This window comes from Falco punctatus (genome assembly GCF_963210335.1).
Source record: "Falco punctatus genome assembly, chromosome: 2".
In the NCBI taxonomy this organism is placed as follows: domain Eukaryota; kingdom Metazoa; phylum Chordata; class Aves; order Falconiformes; family Falconidae; genus Falco; species Falco punctatus.
This window is the reverse complement of record NC_137581.1, coordinates 80,440,991-80,468,289: the sequence shown is the minus strand read 5'-3', so window position 1 is coordinate 80,468,289 and position 27,299 is coordinate 80,440,991. Positions and strand designations below refer to the sequence as shown.

At 40.4% G+C, this 27,299-nt stretch overlaps 1 protein-coding gene across 1 annotated transcript; it reads right to left on the bottom strand.

Moving 5' to 3' along the window:
• Positions 1-886: 886 nt before the first annotated feature.
• Positions 887-27,241, bottom strand: RRP1B (ribosomal RNA processing 1B; the record flags this gene model as incomplete). The annotated part of the gene is made up of 16 exons (XM_080376945.1): positions 887-5,855; positions 6,977-7,043; positions 7,799-7,945; positions 10,791-11,530; positions 12,340-12,465; positions 12,871-12,890; positions 13,397-13,494; positions 14,528-14,622; positions 15,261-15,421; positions 15,965-16,029; positions 17,501-17,630; positions 19,829-19,890; positions 20,899-20,984; positions 21,685-21,742; positions 22,676-22,758; positions 26,995-27,241. 16 exons carry the CDS (start codon positions 27,239-27,241, stop codon positions 5,665-5,667), a joined length of 2,376 nt encoding a protein of 791 aa, XP_080233071.1. The 3' UTR covers positions 887-5,664.
• Positions 27,242-27,299: the final 58 nt, after the last annotated feature.

The window sequence follows — 27,299 nt, the reverse complement described above, 5'->3', positions numbered from 1 at the left end:
CACCACAGTGAGCAAGATCCTACACAGCATGAAGGTGATATAAGGTACTGCATGAAGTCATATCTTAGCCCCACGACTAAACCACAAATGGGGACTTCCACCTGACACCACGTATAATAAAAGCACATGCAGCAATTTAATGCTATCACTATGGTCTTCAACACTGTCAATACATGCTACCATCTAGAAACCTGTTCTGAAGCAAATCTCATTTTACCTGAGGATTTACGTTTCAATTTTACTAGTGCCACTGCTGTGGATAAGTTGCTTTTCTTTGCCTGAATAAAGTTTTTGCATTTCTGAGAAGTCTGTGCCTGTCAAGAAAACATGATTGATTTTTTTTTATTGATCCCATGCAGTTGGAGGGCCTGTCAGTACCCAAGGTGGAGACGCAGTACTCTCTAGGATTCTTGCATGTATGTAACTATGTATGGTGTGCTGCTGCTAATAAATAAGTAAACAGCTTTTAGAGTGTCCATCTCATACCTACTGTTAAGTTACTGCACAGTTACACAATTTTGAAATACACATCTTGCCACATTATCATTTCAATTACCGATTTTAATTGTCAAGGAATGACGGCATAAACTGCTTGTTTCTCCTGAGCAATCTTTCAGCTCCTGGTATCTACTCTAAGGCCCAATTACAAAGGTCAGAAGCTCAAGGTGTATGAACAGGCATATCCTATCATGACCCTACTCACTTCTGACATGTGTCTGGGTCATCATCAGTTTCAGTTATTTATACAACAAAAAAAAGAGGGAGAGCAAGAGAGCGCACATGCATGCATACAAGAACAGCTTCCTTTGTACTTTTAAGTGGCCGCCCTGGATACTACCCTCCCATTTCCCACCCCCAAATTTACAGATTTACCCCAAATACAATGTCCACAAAAAAGAATGGTTTATTGGACTAGACTAAATGATGTAATGCTTAGACGCTGTATTTGTATTAACAAAGCTGTTGCAGATGTACATAAAATGAGACATGGATTTTTTTTTTCTGCCTGTAATTAAGTCTAAGCACAGGAAATAAATGACAAAAAGGGCATCTGATGCTTTCCAAGTCACATAGCTTTGATGGACTATAAAAGATCTTGCGTACCTCATAATTTAAATATAATTTCAACTTGCCTTGCTGAATTTATTTTGTGCTTTTGAGTTCTCTTGAAGCTATAAAGAATTATAAACTATTAGCACTTGAGAAATACAAAATTGACCAGATTCATAACAAAAATGCAGAGACAATCATTACAAAATACAGTCCTTTAAAATGTATGCCACATTACGTTACTTTGACTCAGAACGTGACTGGCAGCTATAGGGTTGGAATAACACTATGAAAAAACCTACGAAGCAACACCAAATCAGATCGGTTTTTCTTTTCTCCTATCGATACATCTCTCCTTAGAGTACCATTGTGTCTGTTCAGTCGGTTCAGTGGATATCCCAGATGTTACATTTCTTTCTCCCTCCCCTACGCCCCCACCCACCCTTTTCTTTTTTCTTAAGTGTTTATTGGAATTGTCATTATCCAAATATTTTGGCTCATGTATTCAATTTAACCCAACACTACTGATTAAACTGCACTGACAGTGCTTGCATTTTGTTTGTAAAGTCGTCCTGAATGAAATTCCAGACACCACTGAAGACAATACACATTACATACGTGTATTTACAAAACATTCCACCAGTTTCATGGCACAGATGGATTATGCATGCGCAAGAGAATCACCTTGAGGAGGGGAATTAGAGGAAAATTGAGTCTTAACAGAAGTGTAGTATTACGGAAAGCTTTTTAGGGTAAAATACAGCTATTGCCTTCAGGATGGTTGGCACGCACGGAATCTACGTCACCACAGTTCCCTAAGCAACACATCCTGCCAGTTCAGCACATACTGTTAGGAGTGATGGAGGATGGAGCGGAGTGGAGACCTTGCGGCCAGGCTCTGTCATGCTCCCTGCAGGAATGAGAACTTGATGGCACCACACAGCCGATAAGCTGCATGCCAGTTGTCACGCAAAGAATCCATGAGATGTCCATGGCTGAGCCAATCATTGTGGTGAAATTACTTTCCTCAGATGAAATAATCTCTTTGTAATACCAACGCACACCTCCCTCCCAAAGTTACCTGCCTCCAAGGTACTACTACACCTCACTGGGCACACAATACCAGTTAGCAACAACAATGTATATGACTAGAGTCGCTCAAGCTCCACCTAAATGTGATGGAAATTTACTAGTCCTGGACTGAAGTAAGTCCAGGGCAGGAGGAATTGTCTGAACTCCTGGATTACCCAACTCTGATACAGTGTTCACAAAGCTAGGTCAATCTGACTCCCTCTAAAGTTGTTAATGAATGAAGGGACTTGTAATCAAGGGAGTCAGCCTTGGGGAGCATGAGAACAGATAGTGAAAAGAACACCATTATCTCAGTTACACAGAAAGAAGCCTTCAAGTGGGGAAAGTTCTGGCTACAAGAGGAAACAGGATGATAAGATGCTGCAATCCACTGGCATCAACAGAAAATTAGTTGAAAATAGGACAAAGATAATAGTGGTAGTGGCAGATCATGACCTTCAACTCAAACAACCCCCCTGAAAAAGGGCAAAACCCCACTTGAGGAGCATGCGTAGTTAGCAGAGAACTTCAGTAGTGCTGAGGATGTGTACTACTTTGCATTAGAAGAGAGAAACTTGTAACCAATCCTGTGTATGATGAATGAATATGCAATGTACTATGAAGTACAAAAAATGGACAGATGAGGGGAGACGGGATGGGAAGATTCCACCCTAACTTCTGGGATCAGTCAATGGGCTGAACACGTCTTCTTCCCCTATAGGGATGCCTTTTGGGTAAGAACTTTGACTTATGCATGCTAAATAACTAACTCATTCTACCCGTCATTAGTAATTAAGGTTTTGGTTGTATATAGTTTGGTAGTGTATAATTTCAAACTTGTTTTTGCAGACAGTCCCTGTCACCTACAATCACGAATCTTAACTTGTCACGATTTTATAATAAAGAGTGTTAATTTTGCAAACTGTTAGTGTGGGCACTAACCGCTGCTGGCAGCGGGTAACACGTTTAAACAAAGTGGGCAGACCCACTGAGGGGTCCCCCTGATGCTATCAGTGCGTCTCCCTGAACAAGGCGGTTGAATTGCCCTCCGATCCAGTGGGACTGTTCAGTGAAGGGTCCCTATAATGGGACGCTGACAGACTGGTCGGGCACAAGGGTCTCAGCTTTCCTGGGCTGCCAACAGACAGATCAAACACTGGGGTTGAGAAGATTCCCCCGCTCTCCTCCCCCTTTTCACATGACAGCATGAATCCCAACAAGCAATCACATCACTACAATCTTAGATAACAACTTGACTGCCATTTCTGCCTTCTCCATTAGCACTGTGGGCAACAAAATATTTGGACAAGCAACAGGTTCAATGCATCCCCCAACCAATAGAAAAAGATCCAGACAACCATTTAAACACATTTCCATAGTAAGTTATATGTATTAAAACCAAAACCAAACCCCAATGTGTCCTGATTCTGGATTTTTCTGTGCACACCAGATCTACCTACTGATTGTTTTAATCTACATCCTTGGAGGAATGTGGCATCTTCACCATAATGCATTAACAACCATGCACATACAAATGCTTTTATGCATATTCCACAAGAGACTTCTCACCCACAGTACAAGATAAACAGTACAACATATCAAACACTTTGTTAAATCCTACTTACCATCACCTTGTCAAAAAAATGCATTATGCTAATATACAATGAGTTTTTTTTAAATATAAAAGAACAATAATTGCTCAAACAGCAAGTATTATTAATTTTATCAGATGTATTCTCCAGAGTTCTTTACTGATCAGTCAAACCAATACAAACTGAAACAAAACCAAATGAAATTCAGTCCTTCACTTTAAATGAGAAAAGACAAGAGCAAAATGACTTTCTGGCAGTACCACAAACTGTGAACTGTCACAAACTTAGTGCAAGAATGGGCACAGATTAGAACTGAGCAACTAAGACCAACCAGCAATCTGCAAGTACACAAGTATTTTGAAGAAATTCTAGATGAACTACAAAGAAGCAGTTTCAATCCAGTTGCTTACAAGGAGTAATCTGGCAGAGGACAGCCAGCATCAAAAACTGGTAAAAAACAGTATTGATGTATGCAAATATATCATATCACAAAATTTAATTTTGTTGGCTGAAGTAGCTAAGTGTTTACCAGTTATCACAAGACAAGATAGTGAAGCGGGCCTACCCTCTCTCTTATAGGATTACCGAAGTAACTGGTGGGAAGCTTCATGAACAGCTTTGCTCTGGCACCAGGTTGTACTTTGAAGCTGAGCTCTAACATAGAGATCTGCTGCAAAGCTTTTGCCTCATTTGTAAAAGCAAAACTTCCAAAGAAAGATTTCAAATCTTCCAACAGTATAAAACAAGTTTTTATTTTCACTTGCTCTCCCCTTCCTCACAGTTCCCCCTCAGAATACTTTAATGGTCTCTCACAGAAATACACTTCATTCTTTAGAAAAACCAAAACATGCAGAGTAGCCATAAAATATCCAAAAAACTTAACGCAAGGAAATGCTGCAGAAAGAATTATTCTGGTTCTACATCAAAGCCAAAATCAAGCTGCCTGGGCTGTAAAGTTTTACCCTGTACTGAGAGGCACCAAAGCTTTTAGAGAGATGTGTGTCCTAACCAAAGATGCACTACACCGATCTAGCTCACTTAAGTACAATCAGAGGTTCATTCACTGAATGAATCTGAGTTCTGGTAACATGTGGTGACACCAACTGCTAAAGTAGAAAACTAAAGTCTTCTCAGAGCTTCAGGAAAGACAGCAGTGGGGGTGGGGGGAAGACCTGGAAATATCAAAGATTTCTCTTGCAAGAGCATTACTTCAGGTACAGTAAAGAGAAGCCCACTTACAATATGACAAGTGTGAACCAGCTTTGGCACTTGCGTTACTGAAAATAATGTGGTGACTATTCCCAACTCAGCAGGCAACCAGCTGTGAAGGTTTATTTGCAACAGTGACCACTTGAGCAGCTAGGCATCTCTTACCCCAGGGAAAGCTTGCTTCCTATCTGTAAAGCTACCCAAGCCCAGCTGTTACTAAACAGAGACATGAGGTAACCATTATTTCCAGAAGAAGAATTAACAGAATGCCAAGGTCACACATGAAAACCGATGGGGTAAACTTAAAAAATTTATGAGCAATGAGTAGGTTTAAAGTCTACATTGTTTTTTTCCATTTTACGCCCCACAATTAAAACCAGTTTAATATCATGAAGTCCAAGTTTTCTTTAACCTCAAAAAAAAAAAATCGCCAGAACAATCAAACCCTGAACATTCCTTAATTAAATGAACAAGTCTCTTGGGAATAACATGGGCAGAGACCATACTTTTCATAGACCAAACCTGAGCAGAGATTGAATTTTGTTTCTTTTCTGTAAATAGACAAAACAAGTATTTCAAGATACAGATGAAGTGGTGTCAAAATAGTGATGACCTAGGTCAGTCAGAATTTTGTATATACAATTTGTATTAACTTAAAAAAATAAAGAAGTTCCAAAATACCTCCAGAGAACATTCTAGGTTAGCAAAATGTCCTGTACAAAAGTAGGCCACATCTGTTGGTTTAAAAGAAGTTCATAGCAGTTGGTCTCTTCTTAGCTGATAGAGTATAAGGTTTCTTCGTTTGAGGCTCTCCTGCTGGGGTGCCACTGGGTGACTTCAGCACCCCATGACGGGGTTTCTGTTCAGGATTGAAAGCCACACGGGAGGGTCCTTCTGGGCTCACTAATATACTTTTGTCAGTCTTTTTAAACTCTGTTGAAAAACAAGCAAACAAGTTAAAAGCAACAAAACTCCTGGAACAACTGGGCCTGACAATCGGTTGTTGAACTACCCAACCCTGGAAGTCTGCCTCAGATCCTCAAGTCCTTCACTAAGGATCAGAAACCTAAGACTATGGGAAAAAAGGAGATGGTGGTGAAGCACATCTCTTAGCAGAGTCTTTGAGACCGGGGTCTGCTCAGTCCACAGAGAGGCTGTGAACCATTCTCCATGGTTTCACAGACCACCAGAGACTCTGGGCCTACTCCTCTGAAATAAGTGGTCCAGCTGTCCCGAAGAACACCACACTTCAGTTTGAAAGATGACAGTGGGTAAGAAGTGTCTGTGCTCTGACTGTTAAACAGCACTGCTCTAGAGTCTCTTGGTTATCCCTTCTGCCAACAGGTAGACTTTTTCTTTTCTCTTTGTGCAGTTGTGTTACATTAACATAAAGACATGTGTCTAAACACACTGTTCTGAATTTGAATTTAGCCTATAGCACAACTCAGAGAGTTAAAAAAAATTAGCCAAATGAATACATGGAATAAACTTCCATGCTATGGAGGAAGAAGTTTATTTAACGGGGAAAACCACTGCTGCTTATATGGGGGATCCAAAAGGGAAGTAACATTTATCTACTCATTACCATTAATAAACCACAGGTAGCCAAGATAAAACTGAAACTTTGCTATTATACACCCTGAGCTCATCAGCATATCAGCACCTTTGTCCTGGGAAACAGAAGTGAGGGAAAAGTGCACTTCACAGTCTTCATTGCTAAGAGGTGTCCTGCAGAACAGGCAGCTCAGGAAGGTGAGTCTCGCTCTGCTGCACTGTTTTCCACCCATAAGGCTCCTTCTGCAAGTCAGTGAAACAGCACCCTGGAATCAGTGCAAGTCTAGCTGTTGGGCCAAATGTCCTGAACCTTACCACCTCCTCTGGACAGGAACTTGAGGATGGTTTATAAACTATATGCAAACACTGAGATAAAAAAAAGGATCAGAATCATCCTGTTCTAGAGAGGCAAAGTGTATAGGTGTGTATGAGTGCACACAGCTTCCCCCTTCCTTGACTACAAGAGAAATTGTGGAGACACACAGATATATTAGACTCACCAGCAGTCATGTTTTTATTCAAGCCAAACGTGACTTTTTTGGAGCTTGATGACTGTAGCTGGTTCAGCTATAAAACAAAATAAAGACATGAAGTAAACTAAGATTTCTGAGGCAATGCTATGCGATCTTTTACCTTACCTGCATCCCATCAAAACCAATGCAAAGCACCTTACTTCCTTCATTTGATTTAGAACACCCCCAGTCCTCTAGCACTGACCCCTGCTAAGACAGCAGTTTTTCTAGCCAAAAGCAAATGTATTTCATTTGTAGAGAAATCACATGCTCTCCTTAATGTCATTACATAATTCAACAACACACAAGAAGATATTTGTATATTAAATACACTGGCCCCACTGCAGTCAGGCCTCAAAGTGCAAAGACGGCTTGTTATGTGTGTATTGTGTTATATTTAGAAAAAGAGGTCAGTCTTTAGAAGCCCTGTACTGTTGCCACCCTCCACAAATGGGAAGAAATGGACGCTCCAGGTCCTTAGCAAGACTGAAAGCCAGCTTATGCTTTTGCTTTCTTGCAAAATAAGCAGGTTCAGAATGGTGTCCTTTCAACAAGAGGGCATTTTTGAAAGCGGGGTGGGGAGGAGGGAAGAAAAGATTTTAAGATGCATACAACCCATTTTCTGAAACTCTGGAGCCATGTGTGACTGCCTACAAGGAAACGCAACAGCATTTCCAGTTTTATCTGTCCACATGAGAAGACTAACGCAGGGTGGAAAAGACAGCATGAGTGGGTCATGCTCTTTGCTGGGGCAGGCAGCTTGGGAAGAGACCTGTGCCCAGACTCAGGGAGAGGGTGAGACCCCATTACCTGATTGGATGCCCTGGTGGAGGAGATGGCGCTTCTGGCTTTCCTGAAGAATACCGGCTTTGGTAGAGTTAGTTTTTCAAATTTTACAAAATCATTTCCTGGTTTTGCTTTGTTTTTCTTTAATAATGATAGAGCAGCACTGCTTTCCTATAAAGGAAGGAAAGAAAAAATTGCTCTCAGTGCAGAAGTACTATACTTAATTATACCTAGTAGAGTGATCAGTGCTCAGAGCTTATCATAGGTGGCTTCTGTAAATATTGTCACAGCTGAGAGAGTGCTAGTTGATACTCACAAAATCTAAGTGTCACGGTTACCTCTCAGGAGTTAATTTTGCAGTTAGTATGACTGAAAACAGCAGTTGAAGGCAAGCTCTGTGCAGAAATAGGAAGGTCATTGCAAAGCAAAGAAGGAACACTTGCCTGTCTCGTCAAACAAATGTGTCTTCTTCATGTGCATAAGGCTGCCTTACAACTGACCCAGCTCTCCTGCACACAATTGATGATTTTTTTATTCCTTGCCCTTAAGCAAAAACTCTTCTGTGGTACCTCTGGACACATTAAGATACGCAACTAATGAACAAACCCAGCTTTACGCTAAGATGGAGAAAAAAAAAGTGGAGTATGAAGCCTGTCTATACTCTCAGAAAGCCAGCTATTGCACATTGCCACTAGTTTGCTACCTCAAATTCACACTGAGGATTGCCATTTAAAGCAATCCTTTCCTCCAGCATAAGGCAATTCTTAGGACCTGTACTGGCAGTGCCACTAATGAAATGCAAAACACCAGAGCTTTCCAACCTGTTGTCTAGGGGCCCCAGATATCTGTGGGCTACTGTCAGGGGAAGATCAGCTATGCTTCACGTCAATGTACAGATGTGAAATTTGGCGAGCAGTCTGCAGCCGTGCTGTGGAAAATATCCAGGGGATATGGCTTCTTTCAATTTGAAAATCACTTCTGCTTTAAATAAAGCGAAAAAGCGTAAGTCTTTTCTTTCTGAATTCTGGAGACAACTGAGAAATAATACTGAACTTGTTTGGGTTTTCCCCTTCTCCCCCTTGACATTTGAAGCCAATTCTTTGGAGGTGTGTGTTGCCTTTATAATCAAGAATCCAAGCACGCCCCTCACGATTTCTGGGCACAGGACCAGTATTACATAACTAAACCCAGGAAATAAAACGTATTATTTCTCAAAGCAATGAAAACAAAATCAGCAAAGCCTAATTTCCTCCACATTAGTACATTTTAGCTTTACCTTGCCCTCTTTTTTTTCTTATACCAACATTATCATTCTCCTCCTGACTCAACTCCCAAATTTCTCTCCTTGCCTCTGTCCCCCTGCTGCCACTCAACACACACATACACACACAGCTACCTGGATTGGGCAAGGACCAGCAAATGCTGTAGTTTCTTCAGAATTATACGTGGGAAGAGTGGCCCACTAGCCCATGCACTGACTGGCCAGCCAGCCAACAGGCAAGTGCTGAGGTCATGTTGCTGTCTTTCCTTCAGTGGCTACACTAATTTGTGCCAAAAACTAATTTCCATGAAACCTGCAGGAACTTCATCTCAAACCTATCAGATCTTTGAACCTTATAATATTTTCTTAGAAGCCAAGCTTTTATAGAGAAAGAAAGATGAGGTATGCAACATATCGGATTTAGGTAAGAGGAGAAAAAGCCAACAGTTCCCACTTCTGAAGCCCTGCAGTGAGAAAAATGCAGCTTGCATACTGGGGAGAGAGAAATGTTTTGGTTCTTCCCTCTCAGTACTTTATCATCAAAATTTTTAAAATATCAAAGTTATTTTAATACTATTTAATCAATGTTTCAAAATGCATTTTCTTCTCCATTGAAGGACTGAGTAGTTATATCAAGTTCATATACAAGGCTGCACTACTTAAGTTTAAAACTGTATGATAAGTCAAACAGAAGCGAGTTGATAGGTAACATGCACTTTTTAGTCAGAGGAACATGGAGTTGTTTTGTATTCTGAATATCATTTATGCTTTCTGAATTTTCTTTCCACCAAAGTGAGACTGTCAGCAAGACTTCCAAGAATATAATTGAACCCCTTAATGTGTTAGGATGAATACAAGAAATGAGCAGTTAAAAGCATTTCAGCGGCAGGAGAGGGAAGAACCCTTGCACTCTCTTCTCTTAGCCACGCCACCAAAAATACACAGTGCAAAATGCTTCTCAACTCCCAAATTGCTGAGCAAAATCAACCCTATTCTATTTGTTGCCAAGAAGAAAACGGATATGGGAGGTAAAGGGTAGAAAAGTTAGCTTGTTCCCAAACTGCAAGACACACATTTTTGAAGACAACTTCAGTTACACCTTCCTAGCAAAAACCCTACGGTATTGACTTTATATGAAACTGGACCATTCATAAATGTGATTATACAGCCATTGATGACATTGAAGGTCACAGTGTCATATTTTCTGTTCGCTTTTTCCCCATACAGCACTAACAATTTGTTTAAGATGGAGAAATGAGCTAGGAAAAGAAGCCACTATTGGAATTGCTGAGGGCACAAGCAGCTTATACTGATCTAAATGTGCGCTGCTGCTGCTGAAAAAGGGAAGTTCCATGTTCCCAGTCTCATCCTTTTGCCAAAATATGCCATCTGTGAATATGCTGTAAGCTCAGCCAGAGACCCAATGCAAAATAATAATTAACCCAGTGACCCCAAAAAAAGGAGAAAAAAAAAAAAAAAAAAAGACAACCCCGTACCCCAACAATCCAAGTTTCAGCTAGATGAGTTCTTTTAGCTAAGTAGCTGGCTCAGGCTTTAGTGTTGTTGTGCACGAGGGCGTAAGACCATGGCGGTGGATGTGGATTTCTGGGGAACTGAGTTCTTTTTGTGACAATGCATGATGACATTAGCACACAGCCTGCTCATCAAGCCCCAGACTCAGAAAGCTAAAGCCAGATTTGAAAAGGAGCCTGGCAGCTCATCAAGAAGGCAGAGAAAAGAATGAGATATACATACCTCCTTCCTGCTTTTCTTGCATGCGGTGTCCAGAACTCCATTGACTTCAACAGAGTTTAGCACCTCTTTTACTTTTCTCTTCTTTTTCACGTTCGCTGCTTTCTGGCTGGAGGCTTTTATCTCTTCCAAACCAACCAGCTTTGTCTTTGTCTTCAATTTGACCTTTCTGGAGGGCACAGTTTCAGAGTCTGCATCTGCTGGCAGGGTCCCCAGCAAGCCCTCCTTGTTGGATTTCATGTCAGTTTGCTGCAAAAGGGTATTCCCATTCACCAAGACAGCCCCTACCTTCTGTTTCTTCTTCACAACCTTAAGAGTTAACGGTGTGCCAGATGGGCTGACATCCTGTGCCTCGCTGGCATTAGCTGGTCCATTCTGACATGCTGGTTTTACAAGAACATTTTGCACTTTTGGATTCACTTTCTTCACTTGACTCTTTTTACTCTGTTCTGCATCATTCAGACTGCTCTGTGCAGAGATACTGTGATTTTCTCTGTTGTCAGCTGCTACATTTGTGGTCTCATTTGCCTCATTTACTAGCGATTTCTTTTTCTTCCTTTCCTTGTTATTTTCTGGCACCTTTTCCTGGCCAAAAACATTAGATCCAGATGTTTCAGTTATTCCCTCCTCACGATTTCCATTAGCTGCTCCAGAATCAGCACTTGGGCTGTCCCTCTTCTTCCTTTTTCTCCTCTTCTGGGAACCTGATGCCTCTTTCACACTTGACATCTCTTGTTCATCCTCTAAATTCATTCCAAAAAGAATACCATATAATACAGACGTGAAACACAAAGGTACTTACAACTGAATTCTGATGGGGGGTTTTTGGTGGTTTTTTTTTCTTTCTTTCTTTTTCTTGTCTTTTAAAATAGGCATACCATTTTCCTGCCACCAGTCAGCACAACAACTTTACTATTATAGCTGGTCAGGACGCTGCAGTCCTCTGACACCTGGCCTAACTAATATTTTGCTGATCTTGCCTTGTCACAGCTAATATCTAAGCCATTCGCTGTGGTAACCCTATTTAGTATAACAATATTCCTATAAAAAATTATTACCCACCCATTAAGCCAAACAGAAGGGCAACTCAGGGGTTCAGTAGTTCAGTGACATATTTTGGGGTATGATTGGGCTTTTGCCAATAAGCCATGATGCTACAGATACTTGCACCTGGTTCTCAGTAACTCTCTTCACCTTCCAGAAATACCCCCGGAACTCCTATATTCTAACAGTCATCCTATTCTAAGAAGGCTGACATGTTTCTGTTTTCCTACAGTAAATGGAACTGCTCAATGGAGCAATGTATACAACTGCTTCCAGTTCTGCTTTTGACTGAAATTTTTGAGGTGATGCTTGCCTCACAATTGGTGACAAAATTCCCACCACTTTCAAAGAGACCTTAATCTCACATTTAACCTTCATCACAACATGATACAAATCAGCATATCCTGAACAACAGGTTTGCCTTCTTCAGAACTGCTTATCTGATACTTTGACAAAATACTCAAGTGACTGCAGACTGTCTCTCTTCCAGAAGTTGATCTTGCTTTACCTTCCACTTTTTCCAAATTGTTTTTCTCCCATGGCTTGACAGCTTTTTTCTTTCGCCTTCCCCTGCTGAATTCATCATCATCTTCATCTGTAGAAACATCTTCAGGAAAATCTTGGGGGAAGATTCCTGTTGAGGAGGAAGTATAAGGGATCTGAAAACTCCCAGCTCTATTTCTATGTACAGTTATGCTGTTCATATACAACATAACTCCCACAGAAAGAAAATCAACCCCTTGTTCCCCACTCAACCTGAAAGAAAATCATAGGAATGATTCCTACTTGTTTAAGTAAAAATAATCACCTCTCATTTAAGGACAAAGTACAGGGTTGCTCAAATTGTGAAGGGGATTTGGCCATCTCACCAAAAACACGTAATTTATCTTAATGAGATTTAAAAAAAACAACCCAAAACAGTATTCTTGAAAAACATATTAACAAAAAAAAATAATAAAAGCAATATACATTGTACAGGGACAATATATATCCTTCAATGGAAAGAAACTACTGCCTCTGTATGCTGCTCAGTCCTTACCTTCTGCTAAGTCCTGGAACCTGGAGGTGGGGCAGGAGAGAAGGAAAAACAAAACAGTATTACTGGTTTAGTACCAATAATTACACTAGCAGCACAGCGTCACTTGTCACTGTACTTACGGATTTGTCAAAATAGGAACAACATACTTTGCATAGGAAGTTACAAAGAAATTCCAGAAGAAATTTGCCTCAGAAATCCAAAACCTCAAAACCAAATCACTGAAAGTATTGAGAAAACACCAATGTAATGCTTCTCCCACATCTGTAACCTGCGTATCGCACAACCTAATGGCACATCCTGCAGTACAAATCCACCGAGTGCGGACACACCTCAGCTAGCTGCAGTTTTCTATACCTATGACGAACAGTAACACAGGCTTCAGGCACCTTATGTGTGTTATCTGGGGCTGTGAGACAAGCCTGCTCTCGTGACATTGTCACCAGGACAAGTGAGGGTAGAGAAAAAGCAAAGCATAAGATGTTTAGGACAAAGTGGCACATGCAAGGTGTATTTCAACAGAACTCACTTTTTGACCAGCTTGTACAGACGCTTTCGGTTAAGGGAAGGTGTATTTTTCTTGCTCGCCAATTCAAAGAGTTTGTCAGCAACAGCCTTATAATCAAACTGTTGGAGGAAAGCATTATACAGCTTTTCTTAGTTAGCTTATTAATGCAGGAGAACCCAATGTGACTCGTGTTACCAATACTTCAAGTAGCATACATATCCTTTAAACAGCCACTTCCTTTGAACACAAAGTGTTTTCTCTCTGTTGAAATTTACACCCCCTTCACACGTATACTGACTTACAGCCAGTTGCTTCATTAACAGAACAGTTGAACTCAGTATCACTTTCTCAAACATTCCTAACCTTAATACTTACTCAAGAGAGAAGCCAACCAACTTCAAAACTCCTACAAATATTTAAGTAAATATCAGATTTAAAGCATGTCGTATCCTAATTCTTGCTAAAAATCCACAGATGCATGAAGTGTATCTACCATGCATGTGCATGCATGATGGGTGAAACTGTCAAAAACACTTCACTGCACTGGAAGTGGGTCTACAAAAAACCCAAATTGCAATGTTACTCTCTCTCCCACGTATCCCATCGGCCACTACTTTTGGTCTTACTGTCAATGAAACCTAAGCTGATTGCTTCACCACCCACAGTGATGTGTGGCTTTTACCATACACTTTTTAACTCTTGAAACAGGAAGGGAGGAGCACAGAAAGAAGGTATAGGAGAGAGGAATGAAGAATTCAGAATTGAAACATGAATTTATTTTCTCATAAACTGTTCACAGAGTACACGTTACATCAGGGGTCCTCAAACTACAGCCCACGGGCCGGATACAACCCCCCAGGGTCCTCAATATGGCCCCTGGTATTTACAAAACCCCCCAGCGCTGGGGGTTGGGGGGGGAAACCAAGCAGCTGCAGGTGACCTCCTGCCACTTGATCCGCGCACCGGCCCCCTGTTTAAAAAGTTTGAGGACCCCTGCGTTACTAAATACCACCTTACATTAAAGCAGAAGGAGATCAAAATTTTGTAACATGCTTATCTGATTAATACCCTTTACTTTTGTACTTCCTGAAAGGGATGGGAAAAAAGAAAACAAAGGGTGAGTATCAATAATAAAGCAAACAAGCCACAAACCTGAAGAACAGGCCCGATACCATCATCAGTATTTTCAGAAACATCCTCTGTTTTTTCAGAGCTCTGCATTGATTTTCTCGACAAACATCTTTCAGCTATTGTAAAAAAAATACTGAATATTAATGTTTAGTTTGTTTGACATAGCTTGAGATGGTTGCTTCATTAACAGAACAGTTGAACCCTGTAGCACTTTCTCAAACTGTGACAGCACATGGTACTCTGATCACTCTGACAGAAGATCAGATGTATTTTTCTTCATGCAATCTTGTGAGCCTGGACTGATTGAACTACTTTACATCACCATTATGCAATACACAACTGTGGCATTATCTGAGTGCCTTTTAAAAAAATTGCCTCTATACCAGAGTACACCTGGATTGAAAATCTTCCTGCTCAGATTTATTTTATTTTTTTTTTTAATTTAAAATGCCCACAGAATGCCAAAACCTCATCTTGTTCAAAAATGTTATGGACAACCAAGCCAAAAGCCAGACTGGGTTACCATCTAGCACTGTTGCAGAAAACTGTTTTACAGAGACCAGTGATTTTTGTGACATGTTCTTATGGAGTCACTTTGTTTAAGCACATCTGAAGGGAAGACAGGAAAGCACAATTATCCTTACAACTCCTTGAACATGTGTTTGACTGGTTCAGAGCAGAAATGTATTTTTAAGAAACAGATCTTTTAAATCCCACGAAGTGTTACCAAAGCAGTTTAGAACTTTCTCCTCACCTTTGGTTTTAAGCACCTCTTCATTTTCCTGTTTGTCTTCTTCAGACACATCCTCATCTTCGTTGCTACCCAATTCTCTCATTAGATCCTCAATGGCGTAGGGGGACTGATCCACAATGATCTCAAAGATACCAGTGGCTATGGCGTGCAGCACACATCGACTGTGTTACAAGACAGCAGGGATGAGAGTCAAAAGGCAGAAGCATACACACCTTCCTCTCTCACATTAAAAAAAAAAAAGAAAATTTGAGGGGCACAGGGAACATGGGTAAGAAAGTGGAAAAGCATCTAGCTCTACAGATGAGGAAAGTGAACCTGTTACTTCCTAAACAGAAGCCCTTTAATCAAGTGTCCTACCAGTGTTTTCCTCTTAAATTTCACTGTGTTTATATGCTGCTCTATATTACACTGCAGCAACAAAGGATCTAATTAGCTTAGCTGTTCTATACATGTTTAAAAAAAATTAATAACCAGACAAAACCAACAGAGCCTGATATAGTTCTCACAAATCCATAAACACTATCTACAGCTCTGATGAATACAAGTTTTCTTCAAATGACTGTGCACATCATTAGTAAAATATCCTTTCTCTACATTCTGCAGTTATACTACGACTCTTCTTCAATCCATTTATTACCATGTGGAGTGGTATATGCAGAATTTCTTAATTCTTAAAAAAATATTTATCCTTTCATTAAACTTACTCCTTTGATTTGGCAGCAATTTTGCAGAAAGGTTCAATGAACTTGAGATTCTGGTCTGCTGTGAGCTGTATGATTAGAAAGAAAAAAAATGAGTACAGTAAATATTGTATGTGTACACTCAAATTCCTTGAATATTTGGTGTAGGGGGATCTTCTTCAAGAAATTAAGTCAGAGTTTTTCAGCATACTATCTAATTCCAACTGACAGGAGTATCCAGTGACTTTTTGTTACGACTGCTACCACTAACTTCCAGGTATTTCCTGGAAGCATTATAAAAATGTTGACTGCTTTGCAGACTTTCATCTACCGAGTACAGAAAGATAAAAAAGCTTCTAATTTTAGATATGGAAACATGAGGCAGAGAAAACAAATAACTTTCGCAAAGATGGTCTGTAGCAGACGTGAGTAAGACCTGGGTTTAACTGGACTGCTTGGACCAAAACACTGTCAGCTACAGTAGTACTAAAGATAAAAATCCTTCCCTAAATTAAATTTATGAGCATCAGCTGTGATTACACATAGTCTAGAGAACTAATTCCCCATGCTTCCTGTGAATGGCTTAGTCACAGTTTTCTGCCTGTGGAGCTGCAGAAATTATTTGGGCTCCAAGTGCAGTCACTTGTGCAGACACCTTCTCTCTCACACTTCACAATCCAGAACCACAAAAACCGCAGGCAGAATTGCTTTCAATACTGACTGCAAAGAATACAAATGGCAAATTGCTGACAGCTTTGTCCATTGCAAGATGTATCCAGATGTCAGAAACAAGAGGAGGTGAATGAGCAGAAGTCTGGAAGGAGGTGTGGGGCAGCGGGCACCTCACCCTAGTAGAGTAACAGAAGAAATACTCTGAAGTATTTCTGAAGAAGTTCAGTGGTGACAGCTGCAGGAACATGCATTCAGTTGCTGCAAAACTCTGCATCACTGTAACCAATACAGCAACCACTGTAACAATCAACCAAAACTAATGACAACTGAAATAGCAACATACAGCTGAGAAAGACAGATTCACCAGCAAAATGAACAACTGGATGTAGAAGGTAAATTTGCTCAATGGACAGCCAACAAGGTTTGAAGCCAGCAATTAGCAAATATTAGATAACTTTGAAAGCTCACTTTCTTCCTCTATTTAGGTGTCATACTATCAGCCAAGAGCAGGTTTTACATCAGTTTTTGCAAAAGCAAAGACTGGCAAACATGTTCACACAAGGGAAAATATGTTAAGTCCCTTCTGTTGAAAAAAACAAATGAGAATAGTCTTAACTTTTCTATTTCTATTTCCAACCTCAGTTTGGAGCAGTATAGCAGTACTCAGGAACTTGAGAGAAACTACTATATTCTCACTGTCTATAATAAGACATGAGTAAAAGTACCAGCACAAATTGTAATAAGTCACTTTCTTCATGGTTATTCAACGTTCCTACATTACACTTAAAACTGTTAAAACATAAATAATCTAAAAATGCTGTTTCTTCTAAAATGCTGCATGCTACAGTTAACATTAATCAGGAGGAAAATGACAAAGTATTTTCTAACCTCCTCTGCACCAACTTTAGCCAATTCATCCAGATAGATATCAATGAAATGTAACTTTATCCCAGTGGGAGCATGGCTGCTTGCGTCCATAACTTCCTTCATTAGTAGCTGCAGGAATAGTTCAATTAGACTGGTGGGAGAAAAAAAGAAAAGAGAGAAATAAAAGAGAACAATATATTCACATCCAATTGCTCATGTTCTATATGCTTTGAAACCAAACTCTAGCCATTCACAGCTTTATCCGTTCTTTAAGATGGCTATCCAACACTCACAAGAAATAAATCCAGTGATCAATTTTCACATTTTAAAGCAAACTTTTTAAAAATATCCATCCATAATCAGAAGTCCTTACAGTCTAGATGATTTTGTGGCATCATACAATCCACTCAATGCAGTTTGCTGCAGTGAAAATCACTGTTTTAAAATTCACACCTTAATTTGGACTCAAGTTTATTATGCTATATGATTAATGGATAGGAGGAGGGATTCTGCCATTTGAGCAGGGCATTCTGAAGACACAGCTGTTGCATTCATCTATCCCTGATGGACAACACCTCATACCCTTCCATTTTATGAGACAATTTGCATTTTGGTGCATAGCCAAGGTTTAAATTTAATACCGATCCTTCTCAAACTCATTTCAACTGTGCAGATTTTGTCTTCATTAAACTATGTTATCCACTGTCCCTTAAAGCAGAACGGTAACATTGAAGAACAGATCAATGCCTAAGGTAGGCATAAAAAAATTACCATCCCAATAGCTCAAGCCAAAAGTGACTGAGCTGTGTACATGTAGGACTGTGGCTCTGTTCAATTACTGACTTCTGGAGTACTAACAAATACTGCTGGAGTGACATGGCTCAAAGAGACATGCTGTCATTGCTGCATCTGAGTGGCACTTGGGACTTTTTTCCTTTCTTTTTCTGCCTATCCTCATCATCTTTCAGGAAAGTGAAGCTATGTATAGTCCATGCGTTCTCCCCTGACGTTCTGTGGGGCCTCCTGCAATTTTGCTTATAACAAACATTTCCAGTTCCAAAGAGAATTTAAAGCATTCCAAACCCACTAAGATTATTCCAGTTTCACTTTAATACTCTTCTCTTCTAAAAGCATTTTAAAAGAAAAGATAAACGGAAAACATGCTAGGCAGCTTCTAGGCTACACCTAGGAGGGAATCGCAGCTCTTGAGCACCCTTGCTCTGCAAAGAAAGGAATCATGATTGTCTCGCCCCACACTGCTTCCTCTGGTGGTGAAAAGCCTCCAGGCCATCCTTCCAGTGAAGCTGGAAAAAAGGAGACCAAAGCCATAACAAACCTCATCAGGCATCAGTTTGGGTGACCATGTCTCTCTGCCATGGGAATGTGTGTGGGGAAGAAGGGGTTCAGATTTATCAAACCTCCTCCCACACTTTCTGTTCTGGTCAATAAACATTTTCATCTCTCCAACCTGTGGGCATTCACCCAATGCAAAATTAAGGTAGAAGAAATGGGGTGTACTTTAGCTTTGCATTCCTTCCTATTTCCACAAAAATATGCCTATATGCATTCCACATTTCAGAAGGCAAGAGGGAGAAAGGATAACCTAACTAGGTTATCAAGTACTTTTAATTAAAAGACTTAAAGTTCTTCATCAGTTTAAACACAAAGCAAACTTAGAAGTGCCACAAGAGCTCTAGACAGAGCAAGATGACTGCATTTACTTCCCATTTAATAGAATATAGAAGAAATACAAACAAAACCACTGATGTGTACAACAAACAGAAAGCTAGTTTACAATTAAGGAGTTCCATTTATCAAAAGACTGTGATTAAACACAGTAAAATAAAAAAAATAATCAAAAGTCACAGCCAATCAGAAAAACAACATAACCCCCCAAAATTTAATTTTCTGGGATGCAGGCTCTCTGCCTATTCCTTCCACACTCCATTGATAGCTCTCCTGACTAAATCAGTCAGATCTAGCAAACTCCATGAAAAATCTAGATCCCTCAGATTTCATGACTGCTTGGAATACCACATGAAAAACTCCTATGTTCAGGTTTTGCATAAGCATACATGAATTACTTTCTCAAATCTTTTTCTGTGAAACACAATAAATGGCTTAAGTGAGTTACTGATTGCAGTGTGTTTTTAACTTAATGAAGCATAACACCTAACTTTTTTCTAAGCTACACATCATAAGTGATCTTCAGAACAAGTAAGACTGAGTGTTAAGACTTCATGACAGCACCACCTATGGAGAGGAAGGATCTACAAACTGAAAACATACTAGATAAAAGTAAATTGGGCAACTTCTTCATGATGCAACTACATTCAGAAATCTGTTTACCTTTCATCCCATTCGTTTCTTTTCAGCGCTTCAAAGGATTGCCTCAAAATCCTACGCATTAGCTGCGAAATACAAAATTTGTTATACATGTTCTTCATGAAACAGATAAAGGAGTTACTGTGACTGAAATATGAATAGACTTCTTAATACACTTCTTTGTAGCACAATAAAGTGGAAAGCTTCCTCATATGAATGTTTTGACAGACCTATCATTTCAAGCAACAGAAGGATGCTGTGAAGCTCAAAAGACAATGAACTATTTTCATATCTTAAGTCCAGAAAATTCCACAACCATCTCTACTATACAGCTTTCTCTTGCTCTATCACCCTGAGCTCTTCATGAAGTGCTGCCAAATCTAAAAAAACCCACAGCTCAAATGGAGACAACAATACAGGGCAGATGATAACAGTAACAACTTATTTACTTAAAACTTGCACTAAGAGACAGACATATGTAAAACAGCTACATTAAACTGGCTCAAAACACTCCATTTACTGAAATAACTGTTTCTGCTAAGATTTAGAAAAAAAACCCAGCAGTGTATGTGCCTGCAATTAACTTATTTCAAAGAAGACTAATGTGAATTTCCTCTTTACAAAGGCAGGTCTTTTCAGATTCTTTTCTCATTGATTTTACTGTTTCTTTTAATATAGTGTTTTCTACAGAAAGAATTCTGATAGCTGAATGTACTACAATGGATACTTTGGCAGTGGAAAGTTGGGGTTCTAGTGACGGCTACTTTATACAGAATCATAGAAGTCTTTAAACAGTCTGGTCTAAGTAACTGATATTGATGCAGTGTCTTCTGAGACACTATTTGTATTCCATACAGAAACCAATGAGAAACATTACTAAGTTCTAAAGGAAGGCAAACAAGAAAGCACTTGCAGCTTGACATAAACCGTAACGGCTTTTAGATTTGCAGTGGTGAGTGAAAGCCTTTAAAACAAGTGTCTCTTGCGATGCATCAAGATGACAGTCACTTCTCTTCTCTTACAACATACATAAATGCATGTGCAGACAAAGCTGCTTCCCAGCAAGAAAAGATCTGCAGAGGAGTTTGTATTACCATATAGTACTTATCAAGACGCAGACTGTCTATCCCAATCCACTCACGGTTCATAGTTTGCCAAAATGTCTGAATGAACAGGTGTCCTGTAAGAGAGTAAGAAAAAATATCTGCATGTCTGGCACAACAGTTTATTTTGCTAACCTAAAAGAATCTCAAGAAATCACTTCAACGTGAGAAAGGGATGCATTTCCCTAGAGATCAGCCTAGCAACAGGGATAGAGCTATGGGAAGACATGCTTGAGACGGGTACAAGGACAAGTCAAGAAACAACACAAGAAAAGGCACACTGTTAAAGGTAAGTGTAATTACAGGGACAGCTTTGTATCTATTTTGTGTTACATATGCACAAGTTAGAGAAAAATACCCATTCTGCACTCATTTCTATCCATGCAAGTTTTGGCATTGACTGAGCACTCTTATTTCATGTGCATTTTGAATACTAGGTGCTTAACAGCTCACGAAAGAGGGTTGATTTTGCGTGGGAAATACACAGAACAAGTCAGTCTATGCAGAATAGCAAAGTAAGCGAACAAGTTTGCTTTGCCACCCCATCCTGCAAAGTCTCACCTTCATCATGCTGGATATACAACTCTTCCCTTGCAACAACCAGAACAAACTGCACCTCATGCTTCCCTTAATGCAATCACACACACCAGCTAGACACAAAGCAAAGGAAAGAACGAAAGCAGCACCCGTATCTGGCTATCTCTGTACAATAGTGGTCTCAAAATCACCAAAGATGAAAGTATCTTACAAAACATTAGACAATGAAATAGTACTTACGAGCTTCTGTATTTTGAATCACATGGATAAGCTGTGACATATTGTCTGCAAGTTCCTCCTAAAAGTTAATAGTATAGCACATTTCAGAGCTTGGTCTCCTCACTGAACATTCCATCAGAAAACAGCAAGAAGTATGAATATCATTAAACATCTTTCAAAATGAAAAATACTCTCTTAACAGCTGCTTTAGTACTGCAGTTATCCTTCCACATGGATTAGGTCAGTTGTAAGAGAAGATTCAAGGGTATCAACCTCTGTTTGTTTCACCAGATCCCTGCGCAAATCATCTTTCTGACAGCAGACAAAATTAAAGTAGGAGGAAAAATATACCATGTATTTGAATTAACAAATGATGTAAAAATTTAGGGGTACTGTTTTCATATACCTTAATTGTAGGTGGAGCTCTCTGTACTCTGTGTGAGATAAACCTTGTTCATGCAAACAGACAAGTCATTTGAAAACTGATTAAGTGAGGTTACTAAGATCTGGTAATCCAAAACTGGTGTCTTTTGAGAGTAGGGAGACAAACTGGTAGTAGCTGACAAAAGTCAGTAGTAGAGACAAATCTGGTAGTAGAGGAAGTGCTACCAAACTAACAAAAGAAAAGGATGTGTGAAACTTTCAAACTAGGCTAACTAAAGACTGCAAGTACGTTGTAGTTGCAGTTAAGGGGAACTTGCTGTTACTGCTTTAGTTCTACCAAATTAATGCACTTCATAATGGTATATATTTCAGTTCTGGTTTTGGAAGGTAAACGGCTACACCTGCTGTTCAGAGGGTGACTCCAAACATGCCATTTAGGCTTCTGTTCATGTGGCGAGTATCACCGAGTTACAGTCACCCCACCTGCACATGCTGTATATGGGCAGCAGCAGAAGAAAAAAAAAGGTGAGCAACTCATGAGGTAATTTTCACTATTCTAAATTAGTACGTCCCTATAGTGTATTTTAGAAGAGAACCTCTCAAGCAAATATAAACCCAGTTACAATACCTGTAGCAAAGGTTTATCCTGCATCCACATACAATAGAACAAGCCCTTCCATATTTTTAGCAGTTCTTCCTGGCTGAAGCCACCTAGAACAGAGAAGTCTGAATGAAAATGAAAAAGACCCATATTTCCACCAAAATATTTTCTCGCAGTTCCCTCTGTTCCCTGCTTTCTTCTTTGTTTTTGTTATATTCCCTTGGGTAAAGATTGGTTCCTACTGTAAGCACACTAACTGGAAGGCAACTTGGTGTAGTTCAGTGATTCCATCACTGTAAGCTTCTACCTTGTAGCAAAGTAACAAAGATTTCAAAGAAATCACAGGTGGGCTAAGATGAATACTAAGATAATTTTGATAAAACCCTCGGGCATATTTTTAGCACCAAGTTTGAAAGACATTTTTAATGAGGGCATCATATCTAATTTTGCAAGAGAGGTGATGTGCAGATCCTCAGAGATAACTGAAATGGCTTTTGGGTTTGTTTAATTTTTTTTTTTTTAAACAAAAGTCTCACTTTATCAATAGTTTTGTTCCTTATTAGAGACTTGTTTTGACAGAATAAACTTCTAGCAGTCAACACACTTATTTCTATATTTAAATATATAATCAAAGAGCCTGAGAAACTATAATGAAAATACTTTTATTCCAGTTAGCCTTAAGATATTGTATTGCCTGAATTTTAACAGCAAAGAATATTTTTGCTATTGACCATAAAAATTCACATTATAATCAAAATCATATACTACAGAAGGAAAGTACTACATGGAAAATAAAATTTTACTGTCAATAATAGTTGCTCAAGAACATTTTAAAAACTGGATTATTCATGACATCAAATACATTTCTGGGAAGTAAAAATGTAACAGTATACTGTTACAAGGTAGCTACAGTAACCTACTACAGCTATTTTCAAACTATGGCCTATTAAGTACTCTCAAGTAATTTCAAGAAAAACCACGTTAAAAAGGTAATCAACTTCAGTAAGCTCAAATTTCGTCCAAAAAGATCACTGTCACTTTTGAAAAATGTTCAGGGGTCTGCCAATCAAAAAAGCCTGACAGCCAGTGCTAGATCTAAATTGATTATCTCCTCCTTGGACCAAGTAATTTGAAAGCAATTATCACTACTGCATCATTCTCCACTCAGACGAAAAATTGTAAACATGTTAGTTAAATCACCTACAGCCATGCTTGGTTAAAAAGAAAGGAAGTATTGTTGAGTGAAGGAAATATGCAAAATACTATGTAGGAAGAAATGTATCTAGTAATATTAAGCATTAGTTATAAATTTAACTTAGATTTGGTAATAATGTTAAGATTAAATATGAAACAATTAAATCACTGATTTAATATTCATTGAAATATTAAAATTAATAACATTTCTGAACAGAATTATATGCTATTATATATAGATTATATGTAGCAGTAAGGAGCAGGATTAACCTCACACACAGCATTAACTCTACAGAGGCATCAGACTTCAGGCTTATGTCCAGGGGATGTCAGCTGCAACCTATAAAGATGGCTCAGGAGTTCTTCCCTGTCTAGGGAATACAGACTTCCACGGGGTTGCTTTTCATACACGGAGGGCTTTTTAAAGTGTCCTAGGCAGTCCTGACCCTGATCAAAAGGTTTTAGAGTAAATTTCTTATCCTAGTCACTCAAAAAGTTGTTTCAAGATTGTGTTTTCCATTTTTCAACTTCATGTGCCCTGCTGTCGCCATCCACAGCTGGCAAATAATAATCATTCAAGCAAGGTTAATTTAAAACCTGAATCTATTGCATTAGTAACTACAGTGTGCAAACCTGAAGGCCACCTTTACCTTCAAGCTACCTTGACAAATATTTTGGGTTTAGGGTCTGAATTGTAACTCTCTCCCTATGCACAGCAGGGTTTCTTGGATTAATACTGTTACAACCACTCACTGAAGGCACGCTACTTTAATGCAAGCTTTTTAAGCTTTTTTTATTTGGGAGTTAACTGTTTTGACATTGCTATCATTAAAAATGTTGGTATTTGTCCTATTCTAAATAATTTCCAAGGACCAGATTCCACATTTCCGTGGAAATTACATAAATCCCTTACAGATCCAGGCCCAAGTAAGTGCAGCTCTGTCAGATAAGAAACCACACAGCAATCTTTTATCTTCTACTAAAAGTTACTTTTATTTAATATTCTTTCACCAATTAATTTCCCAATGTCTCTATAAAGATATCCTATTATCAGCCCAATACAGCATGCTCTTCTCTTTCAAGGTAGCTAACAAAAAACCTGCACACAAAAAACAAAACAAAAAAACCAACCAAAAGACCACTTCCAAGGAATAATGTGCTCATTCAAGCTCATCTGCACGCGTGACAACTTCAGTAGTTCTATGCCTTACGTAGCGTTCAACTTCTTGTTGAAAATTAAGAGCTCTAGCTCTTTGAAGAAGTTTCCCCAGCACGATACATAATTCAGCCTTAGCACAGATCATACTGAGCAGTTCCGTCTTACCTATGAAAGATGTGACTGAGGTGAACGTCAGGTAAACACCACACCTTTCCAAAGTTAGCATGTTCTCAGCTGCTCAAATTAGGGTATCTAGCTGGGTTATCTAATGTGTAAACCTCATCTCCCTCAGAATGCTGGATGGATACAAGACTGCTAATTAATAAATAACTCCTGAATAAAATGCTTTCTCTCCAAGTCAAAAAAATTTAACCTCTGTTTTAATATTACCACCTTGAATATACATAGCAGTAAGTAAATCTAGGTGGTCTGGAAATTAAGTCACCCTTGTTTCTGACTCATTTGCATTTCATGGTGGGCTGACTGACATGCAGAAGGTTCACATCCCAAGTGACAATTGCCCGGGGGGGGGATTCCTAATATCTTATCTTATGGCATTAGCTTAACCTCCAACCTTCTCTCTCAGTTAGGGCACTCCTCTCTATCTGGATACTTCCATAAACTTAAAGGAATATGCACTTTGCAGCAAGCTGCACAAAGCACTACTGAACACAAGAGAAACCATGTGCAGCTTAGGAAGCCTCCAGAGTTCAAAATAGTTGGAGGTTCAGAAGGTACTTGGGAGGAATACAGTGTACACTTGCTTGCTCTTACTAATCCCCAGGCAACCCTTACACCTACGGTAACTGTCAGAAATGGGACGGTGGGCTATTTGGCTCTCTGGCCTGACCCTGTAAGGCTGTTCTTACATGCTCTTCCCCCGTCAAATGTATTAATGGGTCAAATACTATGCAGAAAGGGAAGAGAGTAAAATGAAGAAACAACATCTATTCCCCAGTGTCTTTTCAAGGAATTATCTCTGGGTCAACCAGTATTCCAGTTTCAGTTTAGCTCCTGGGGTGCCAGGTCTAGGCTGGCTTCCTCAAAGCCAAATGAGTGTGTACGCATAAACCTCCGTACCAGTTTCCCAAATGCTATGGGAAGGTTTACTAGGTCAGACACAGTGTTCGGCAAATGCTCATGACCAGTCTCCTCCCCTTGATTCTAAGGTGGCAGTACACAGCTCCCAAGTAGGACAACAAATGTTGTTGGAAAAAAGCTTTTGATACTATGAATGTGGAGGTAACAGGCAACCCAGATAATCTGAATGAGTAACAGAATCGACTGCAATAATACAAGTGCTGAAGCACTCCTGAGCTTTCCTCCGATGCTCCTGAGTATCAGTCATGGAAACAGGCAGCCACCACTTCACTAGGCAGCACAGCAGAAAATAAAACCATATGCTCCGTATACTGGGCTGAGCTCAGTCGGGATCTGTCGGGATTTCTGTCCTCTTCCTAGGAATAAGAGCCTGCGAGCTATACTGCTTCCATCCCGGCCATGCTACTGCTGCCAGCCAGGCCCCCGCACGCCCCGGACCAGGCAGATCCTCCCCGAGCCCTCCAGCCCCCGGCGGCGGTGCGGTGCCCCGGGCGGCCCGCGGGGAAACCCATGGGCAAGGATCGGACCCGAACGGCCTCTGCTCCCTCACGGCGTGCTCGGCCCTCGCGGTATCACCGAGGCAAATACTTCCTCTGATGAAATATGTGCGCAAAAGTAAAAAACTAAAAACAATCAAAAAAAAGCAAAACAAAAAGAAAGAATAAGAAAAAAATACCCAAAAGGAAATAAAATAAATAAATAAATAAAAAACCCAGAAGACCCACAGTTGGCGGCCCCGGCTCCCCGCCACACGTGCTTCCCACCCCCGCCAGCTGCCGGCCCCCCGCTCCACCCGCGCCGCACCGCTGGGCCCCGGCCGGCCCCCCGCCCCCACCGGCCCCCCGCCCCCGTCCCGGGCCACGCCGCCCCGCCCCGCCGCCCCGGGCCCTACCGGCCGTGCGCTGGGTGCGGACGCTGATGTACCCCCGCAGCTTCTTCAGGGCGCGGTCCCGGATGCGCTTCTCGTTGGCGGCCAGCCGCTGCGCGAACTGGATCTCAGGCGGCTGCACGGCGGCAGGAGCCATGGCCTGTCCCTGTCCCCGTCCCGTCCGGGCCCGTCCCGTCCGCGCCGCGCTGCGGAGAGCTGGGCGCCGCCTGATGGCGTCACCGGCACGCCTGTCGCCCGCCTTTGCCGTCATCACGGGGCGGGCGCCGTGGCCGCGGGTAGCTGGGGCAGCTGCCGGGGCATCCCAAACC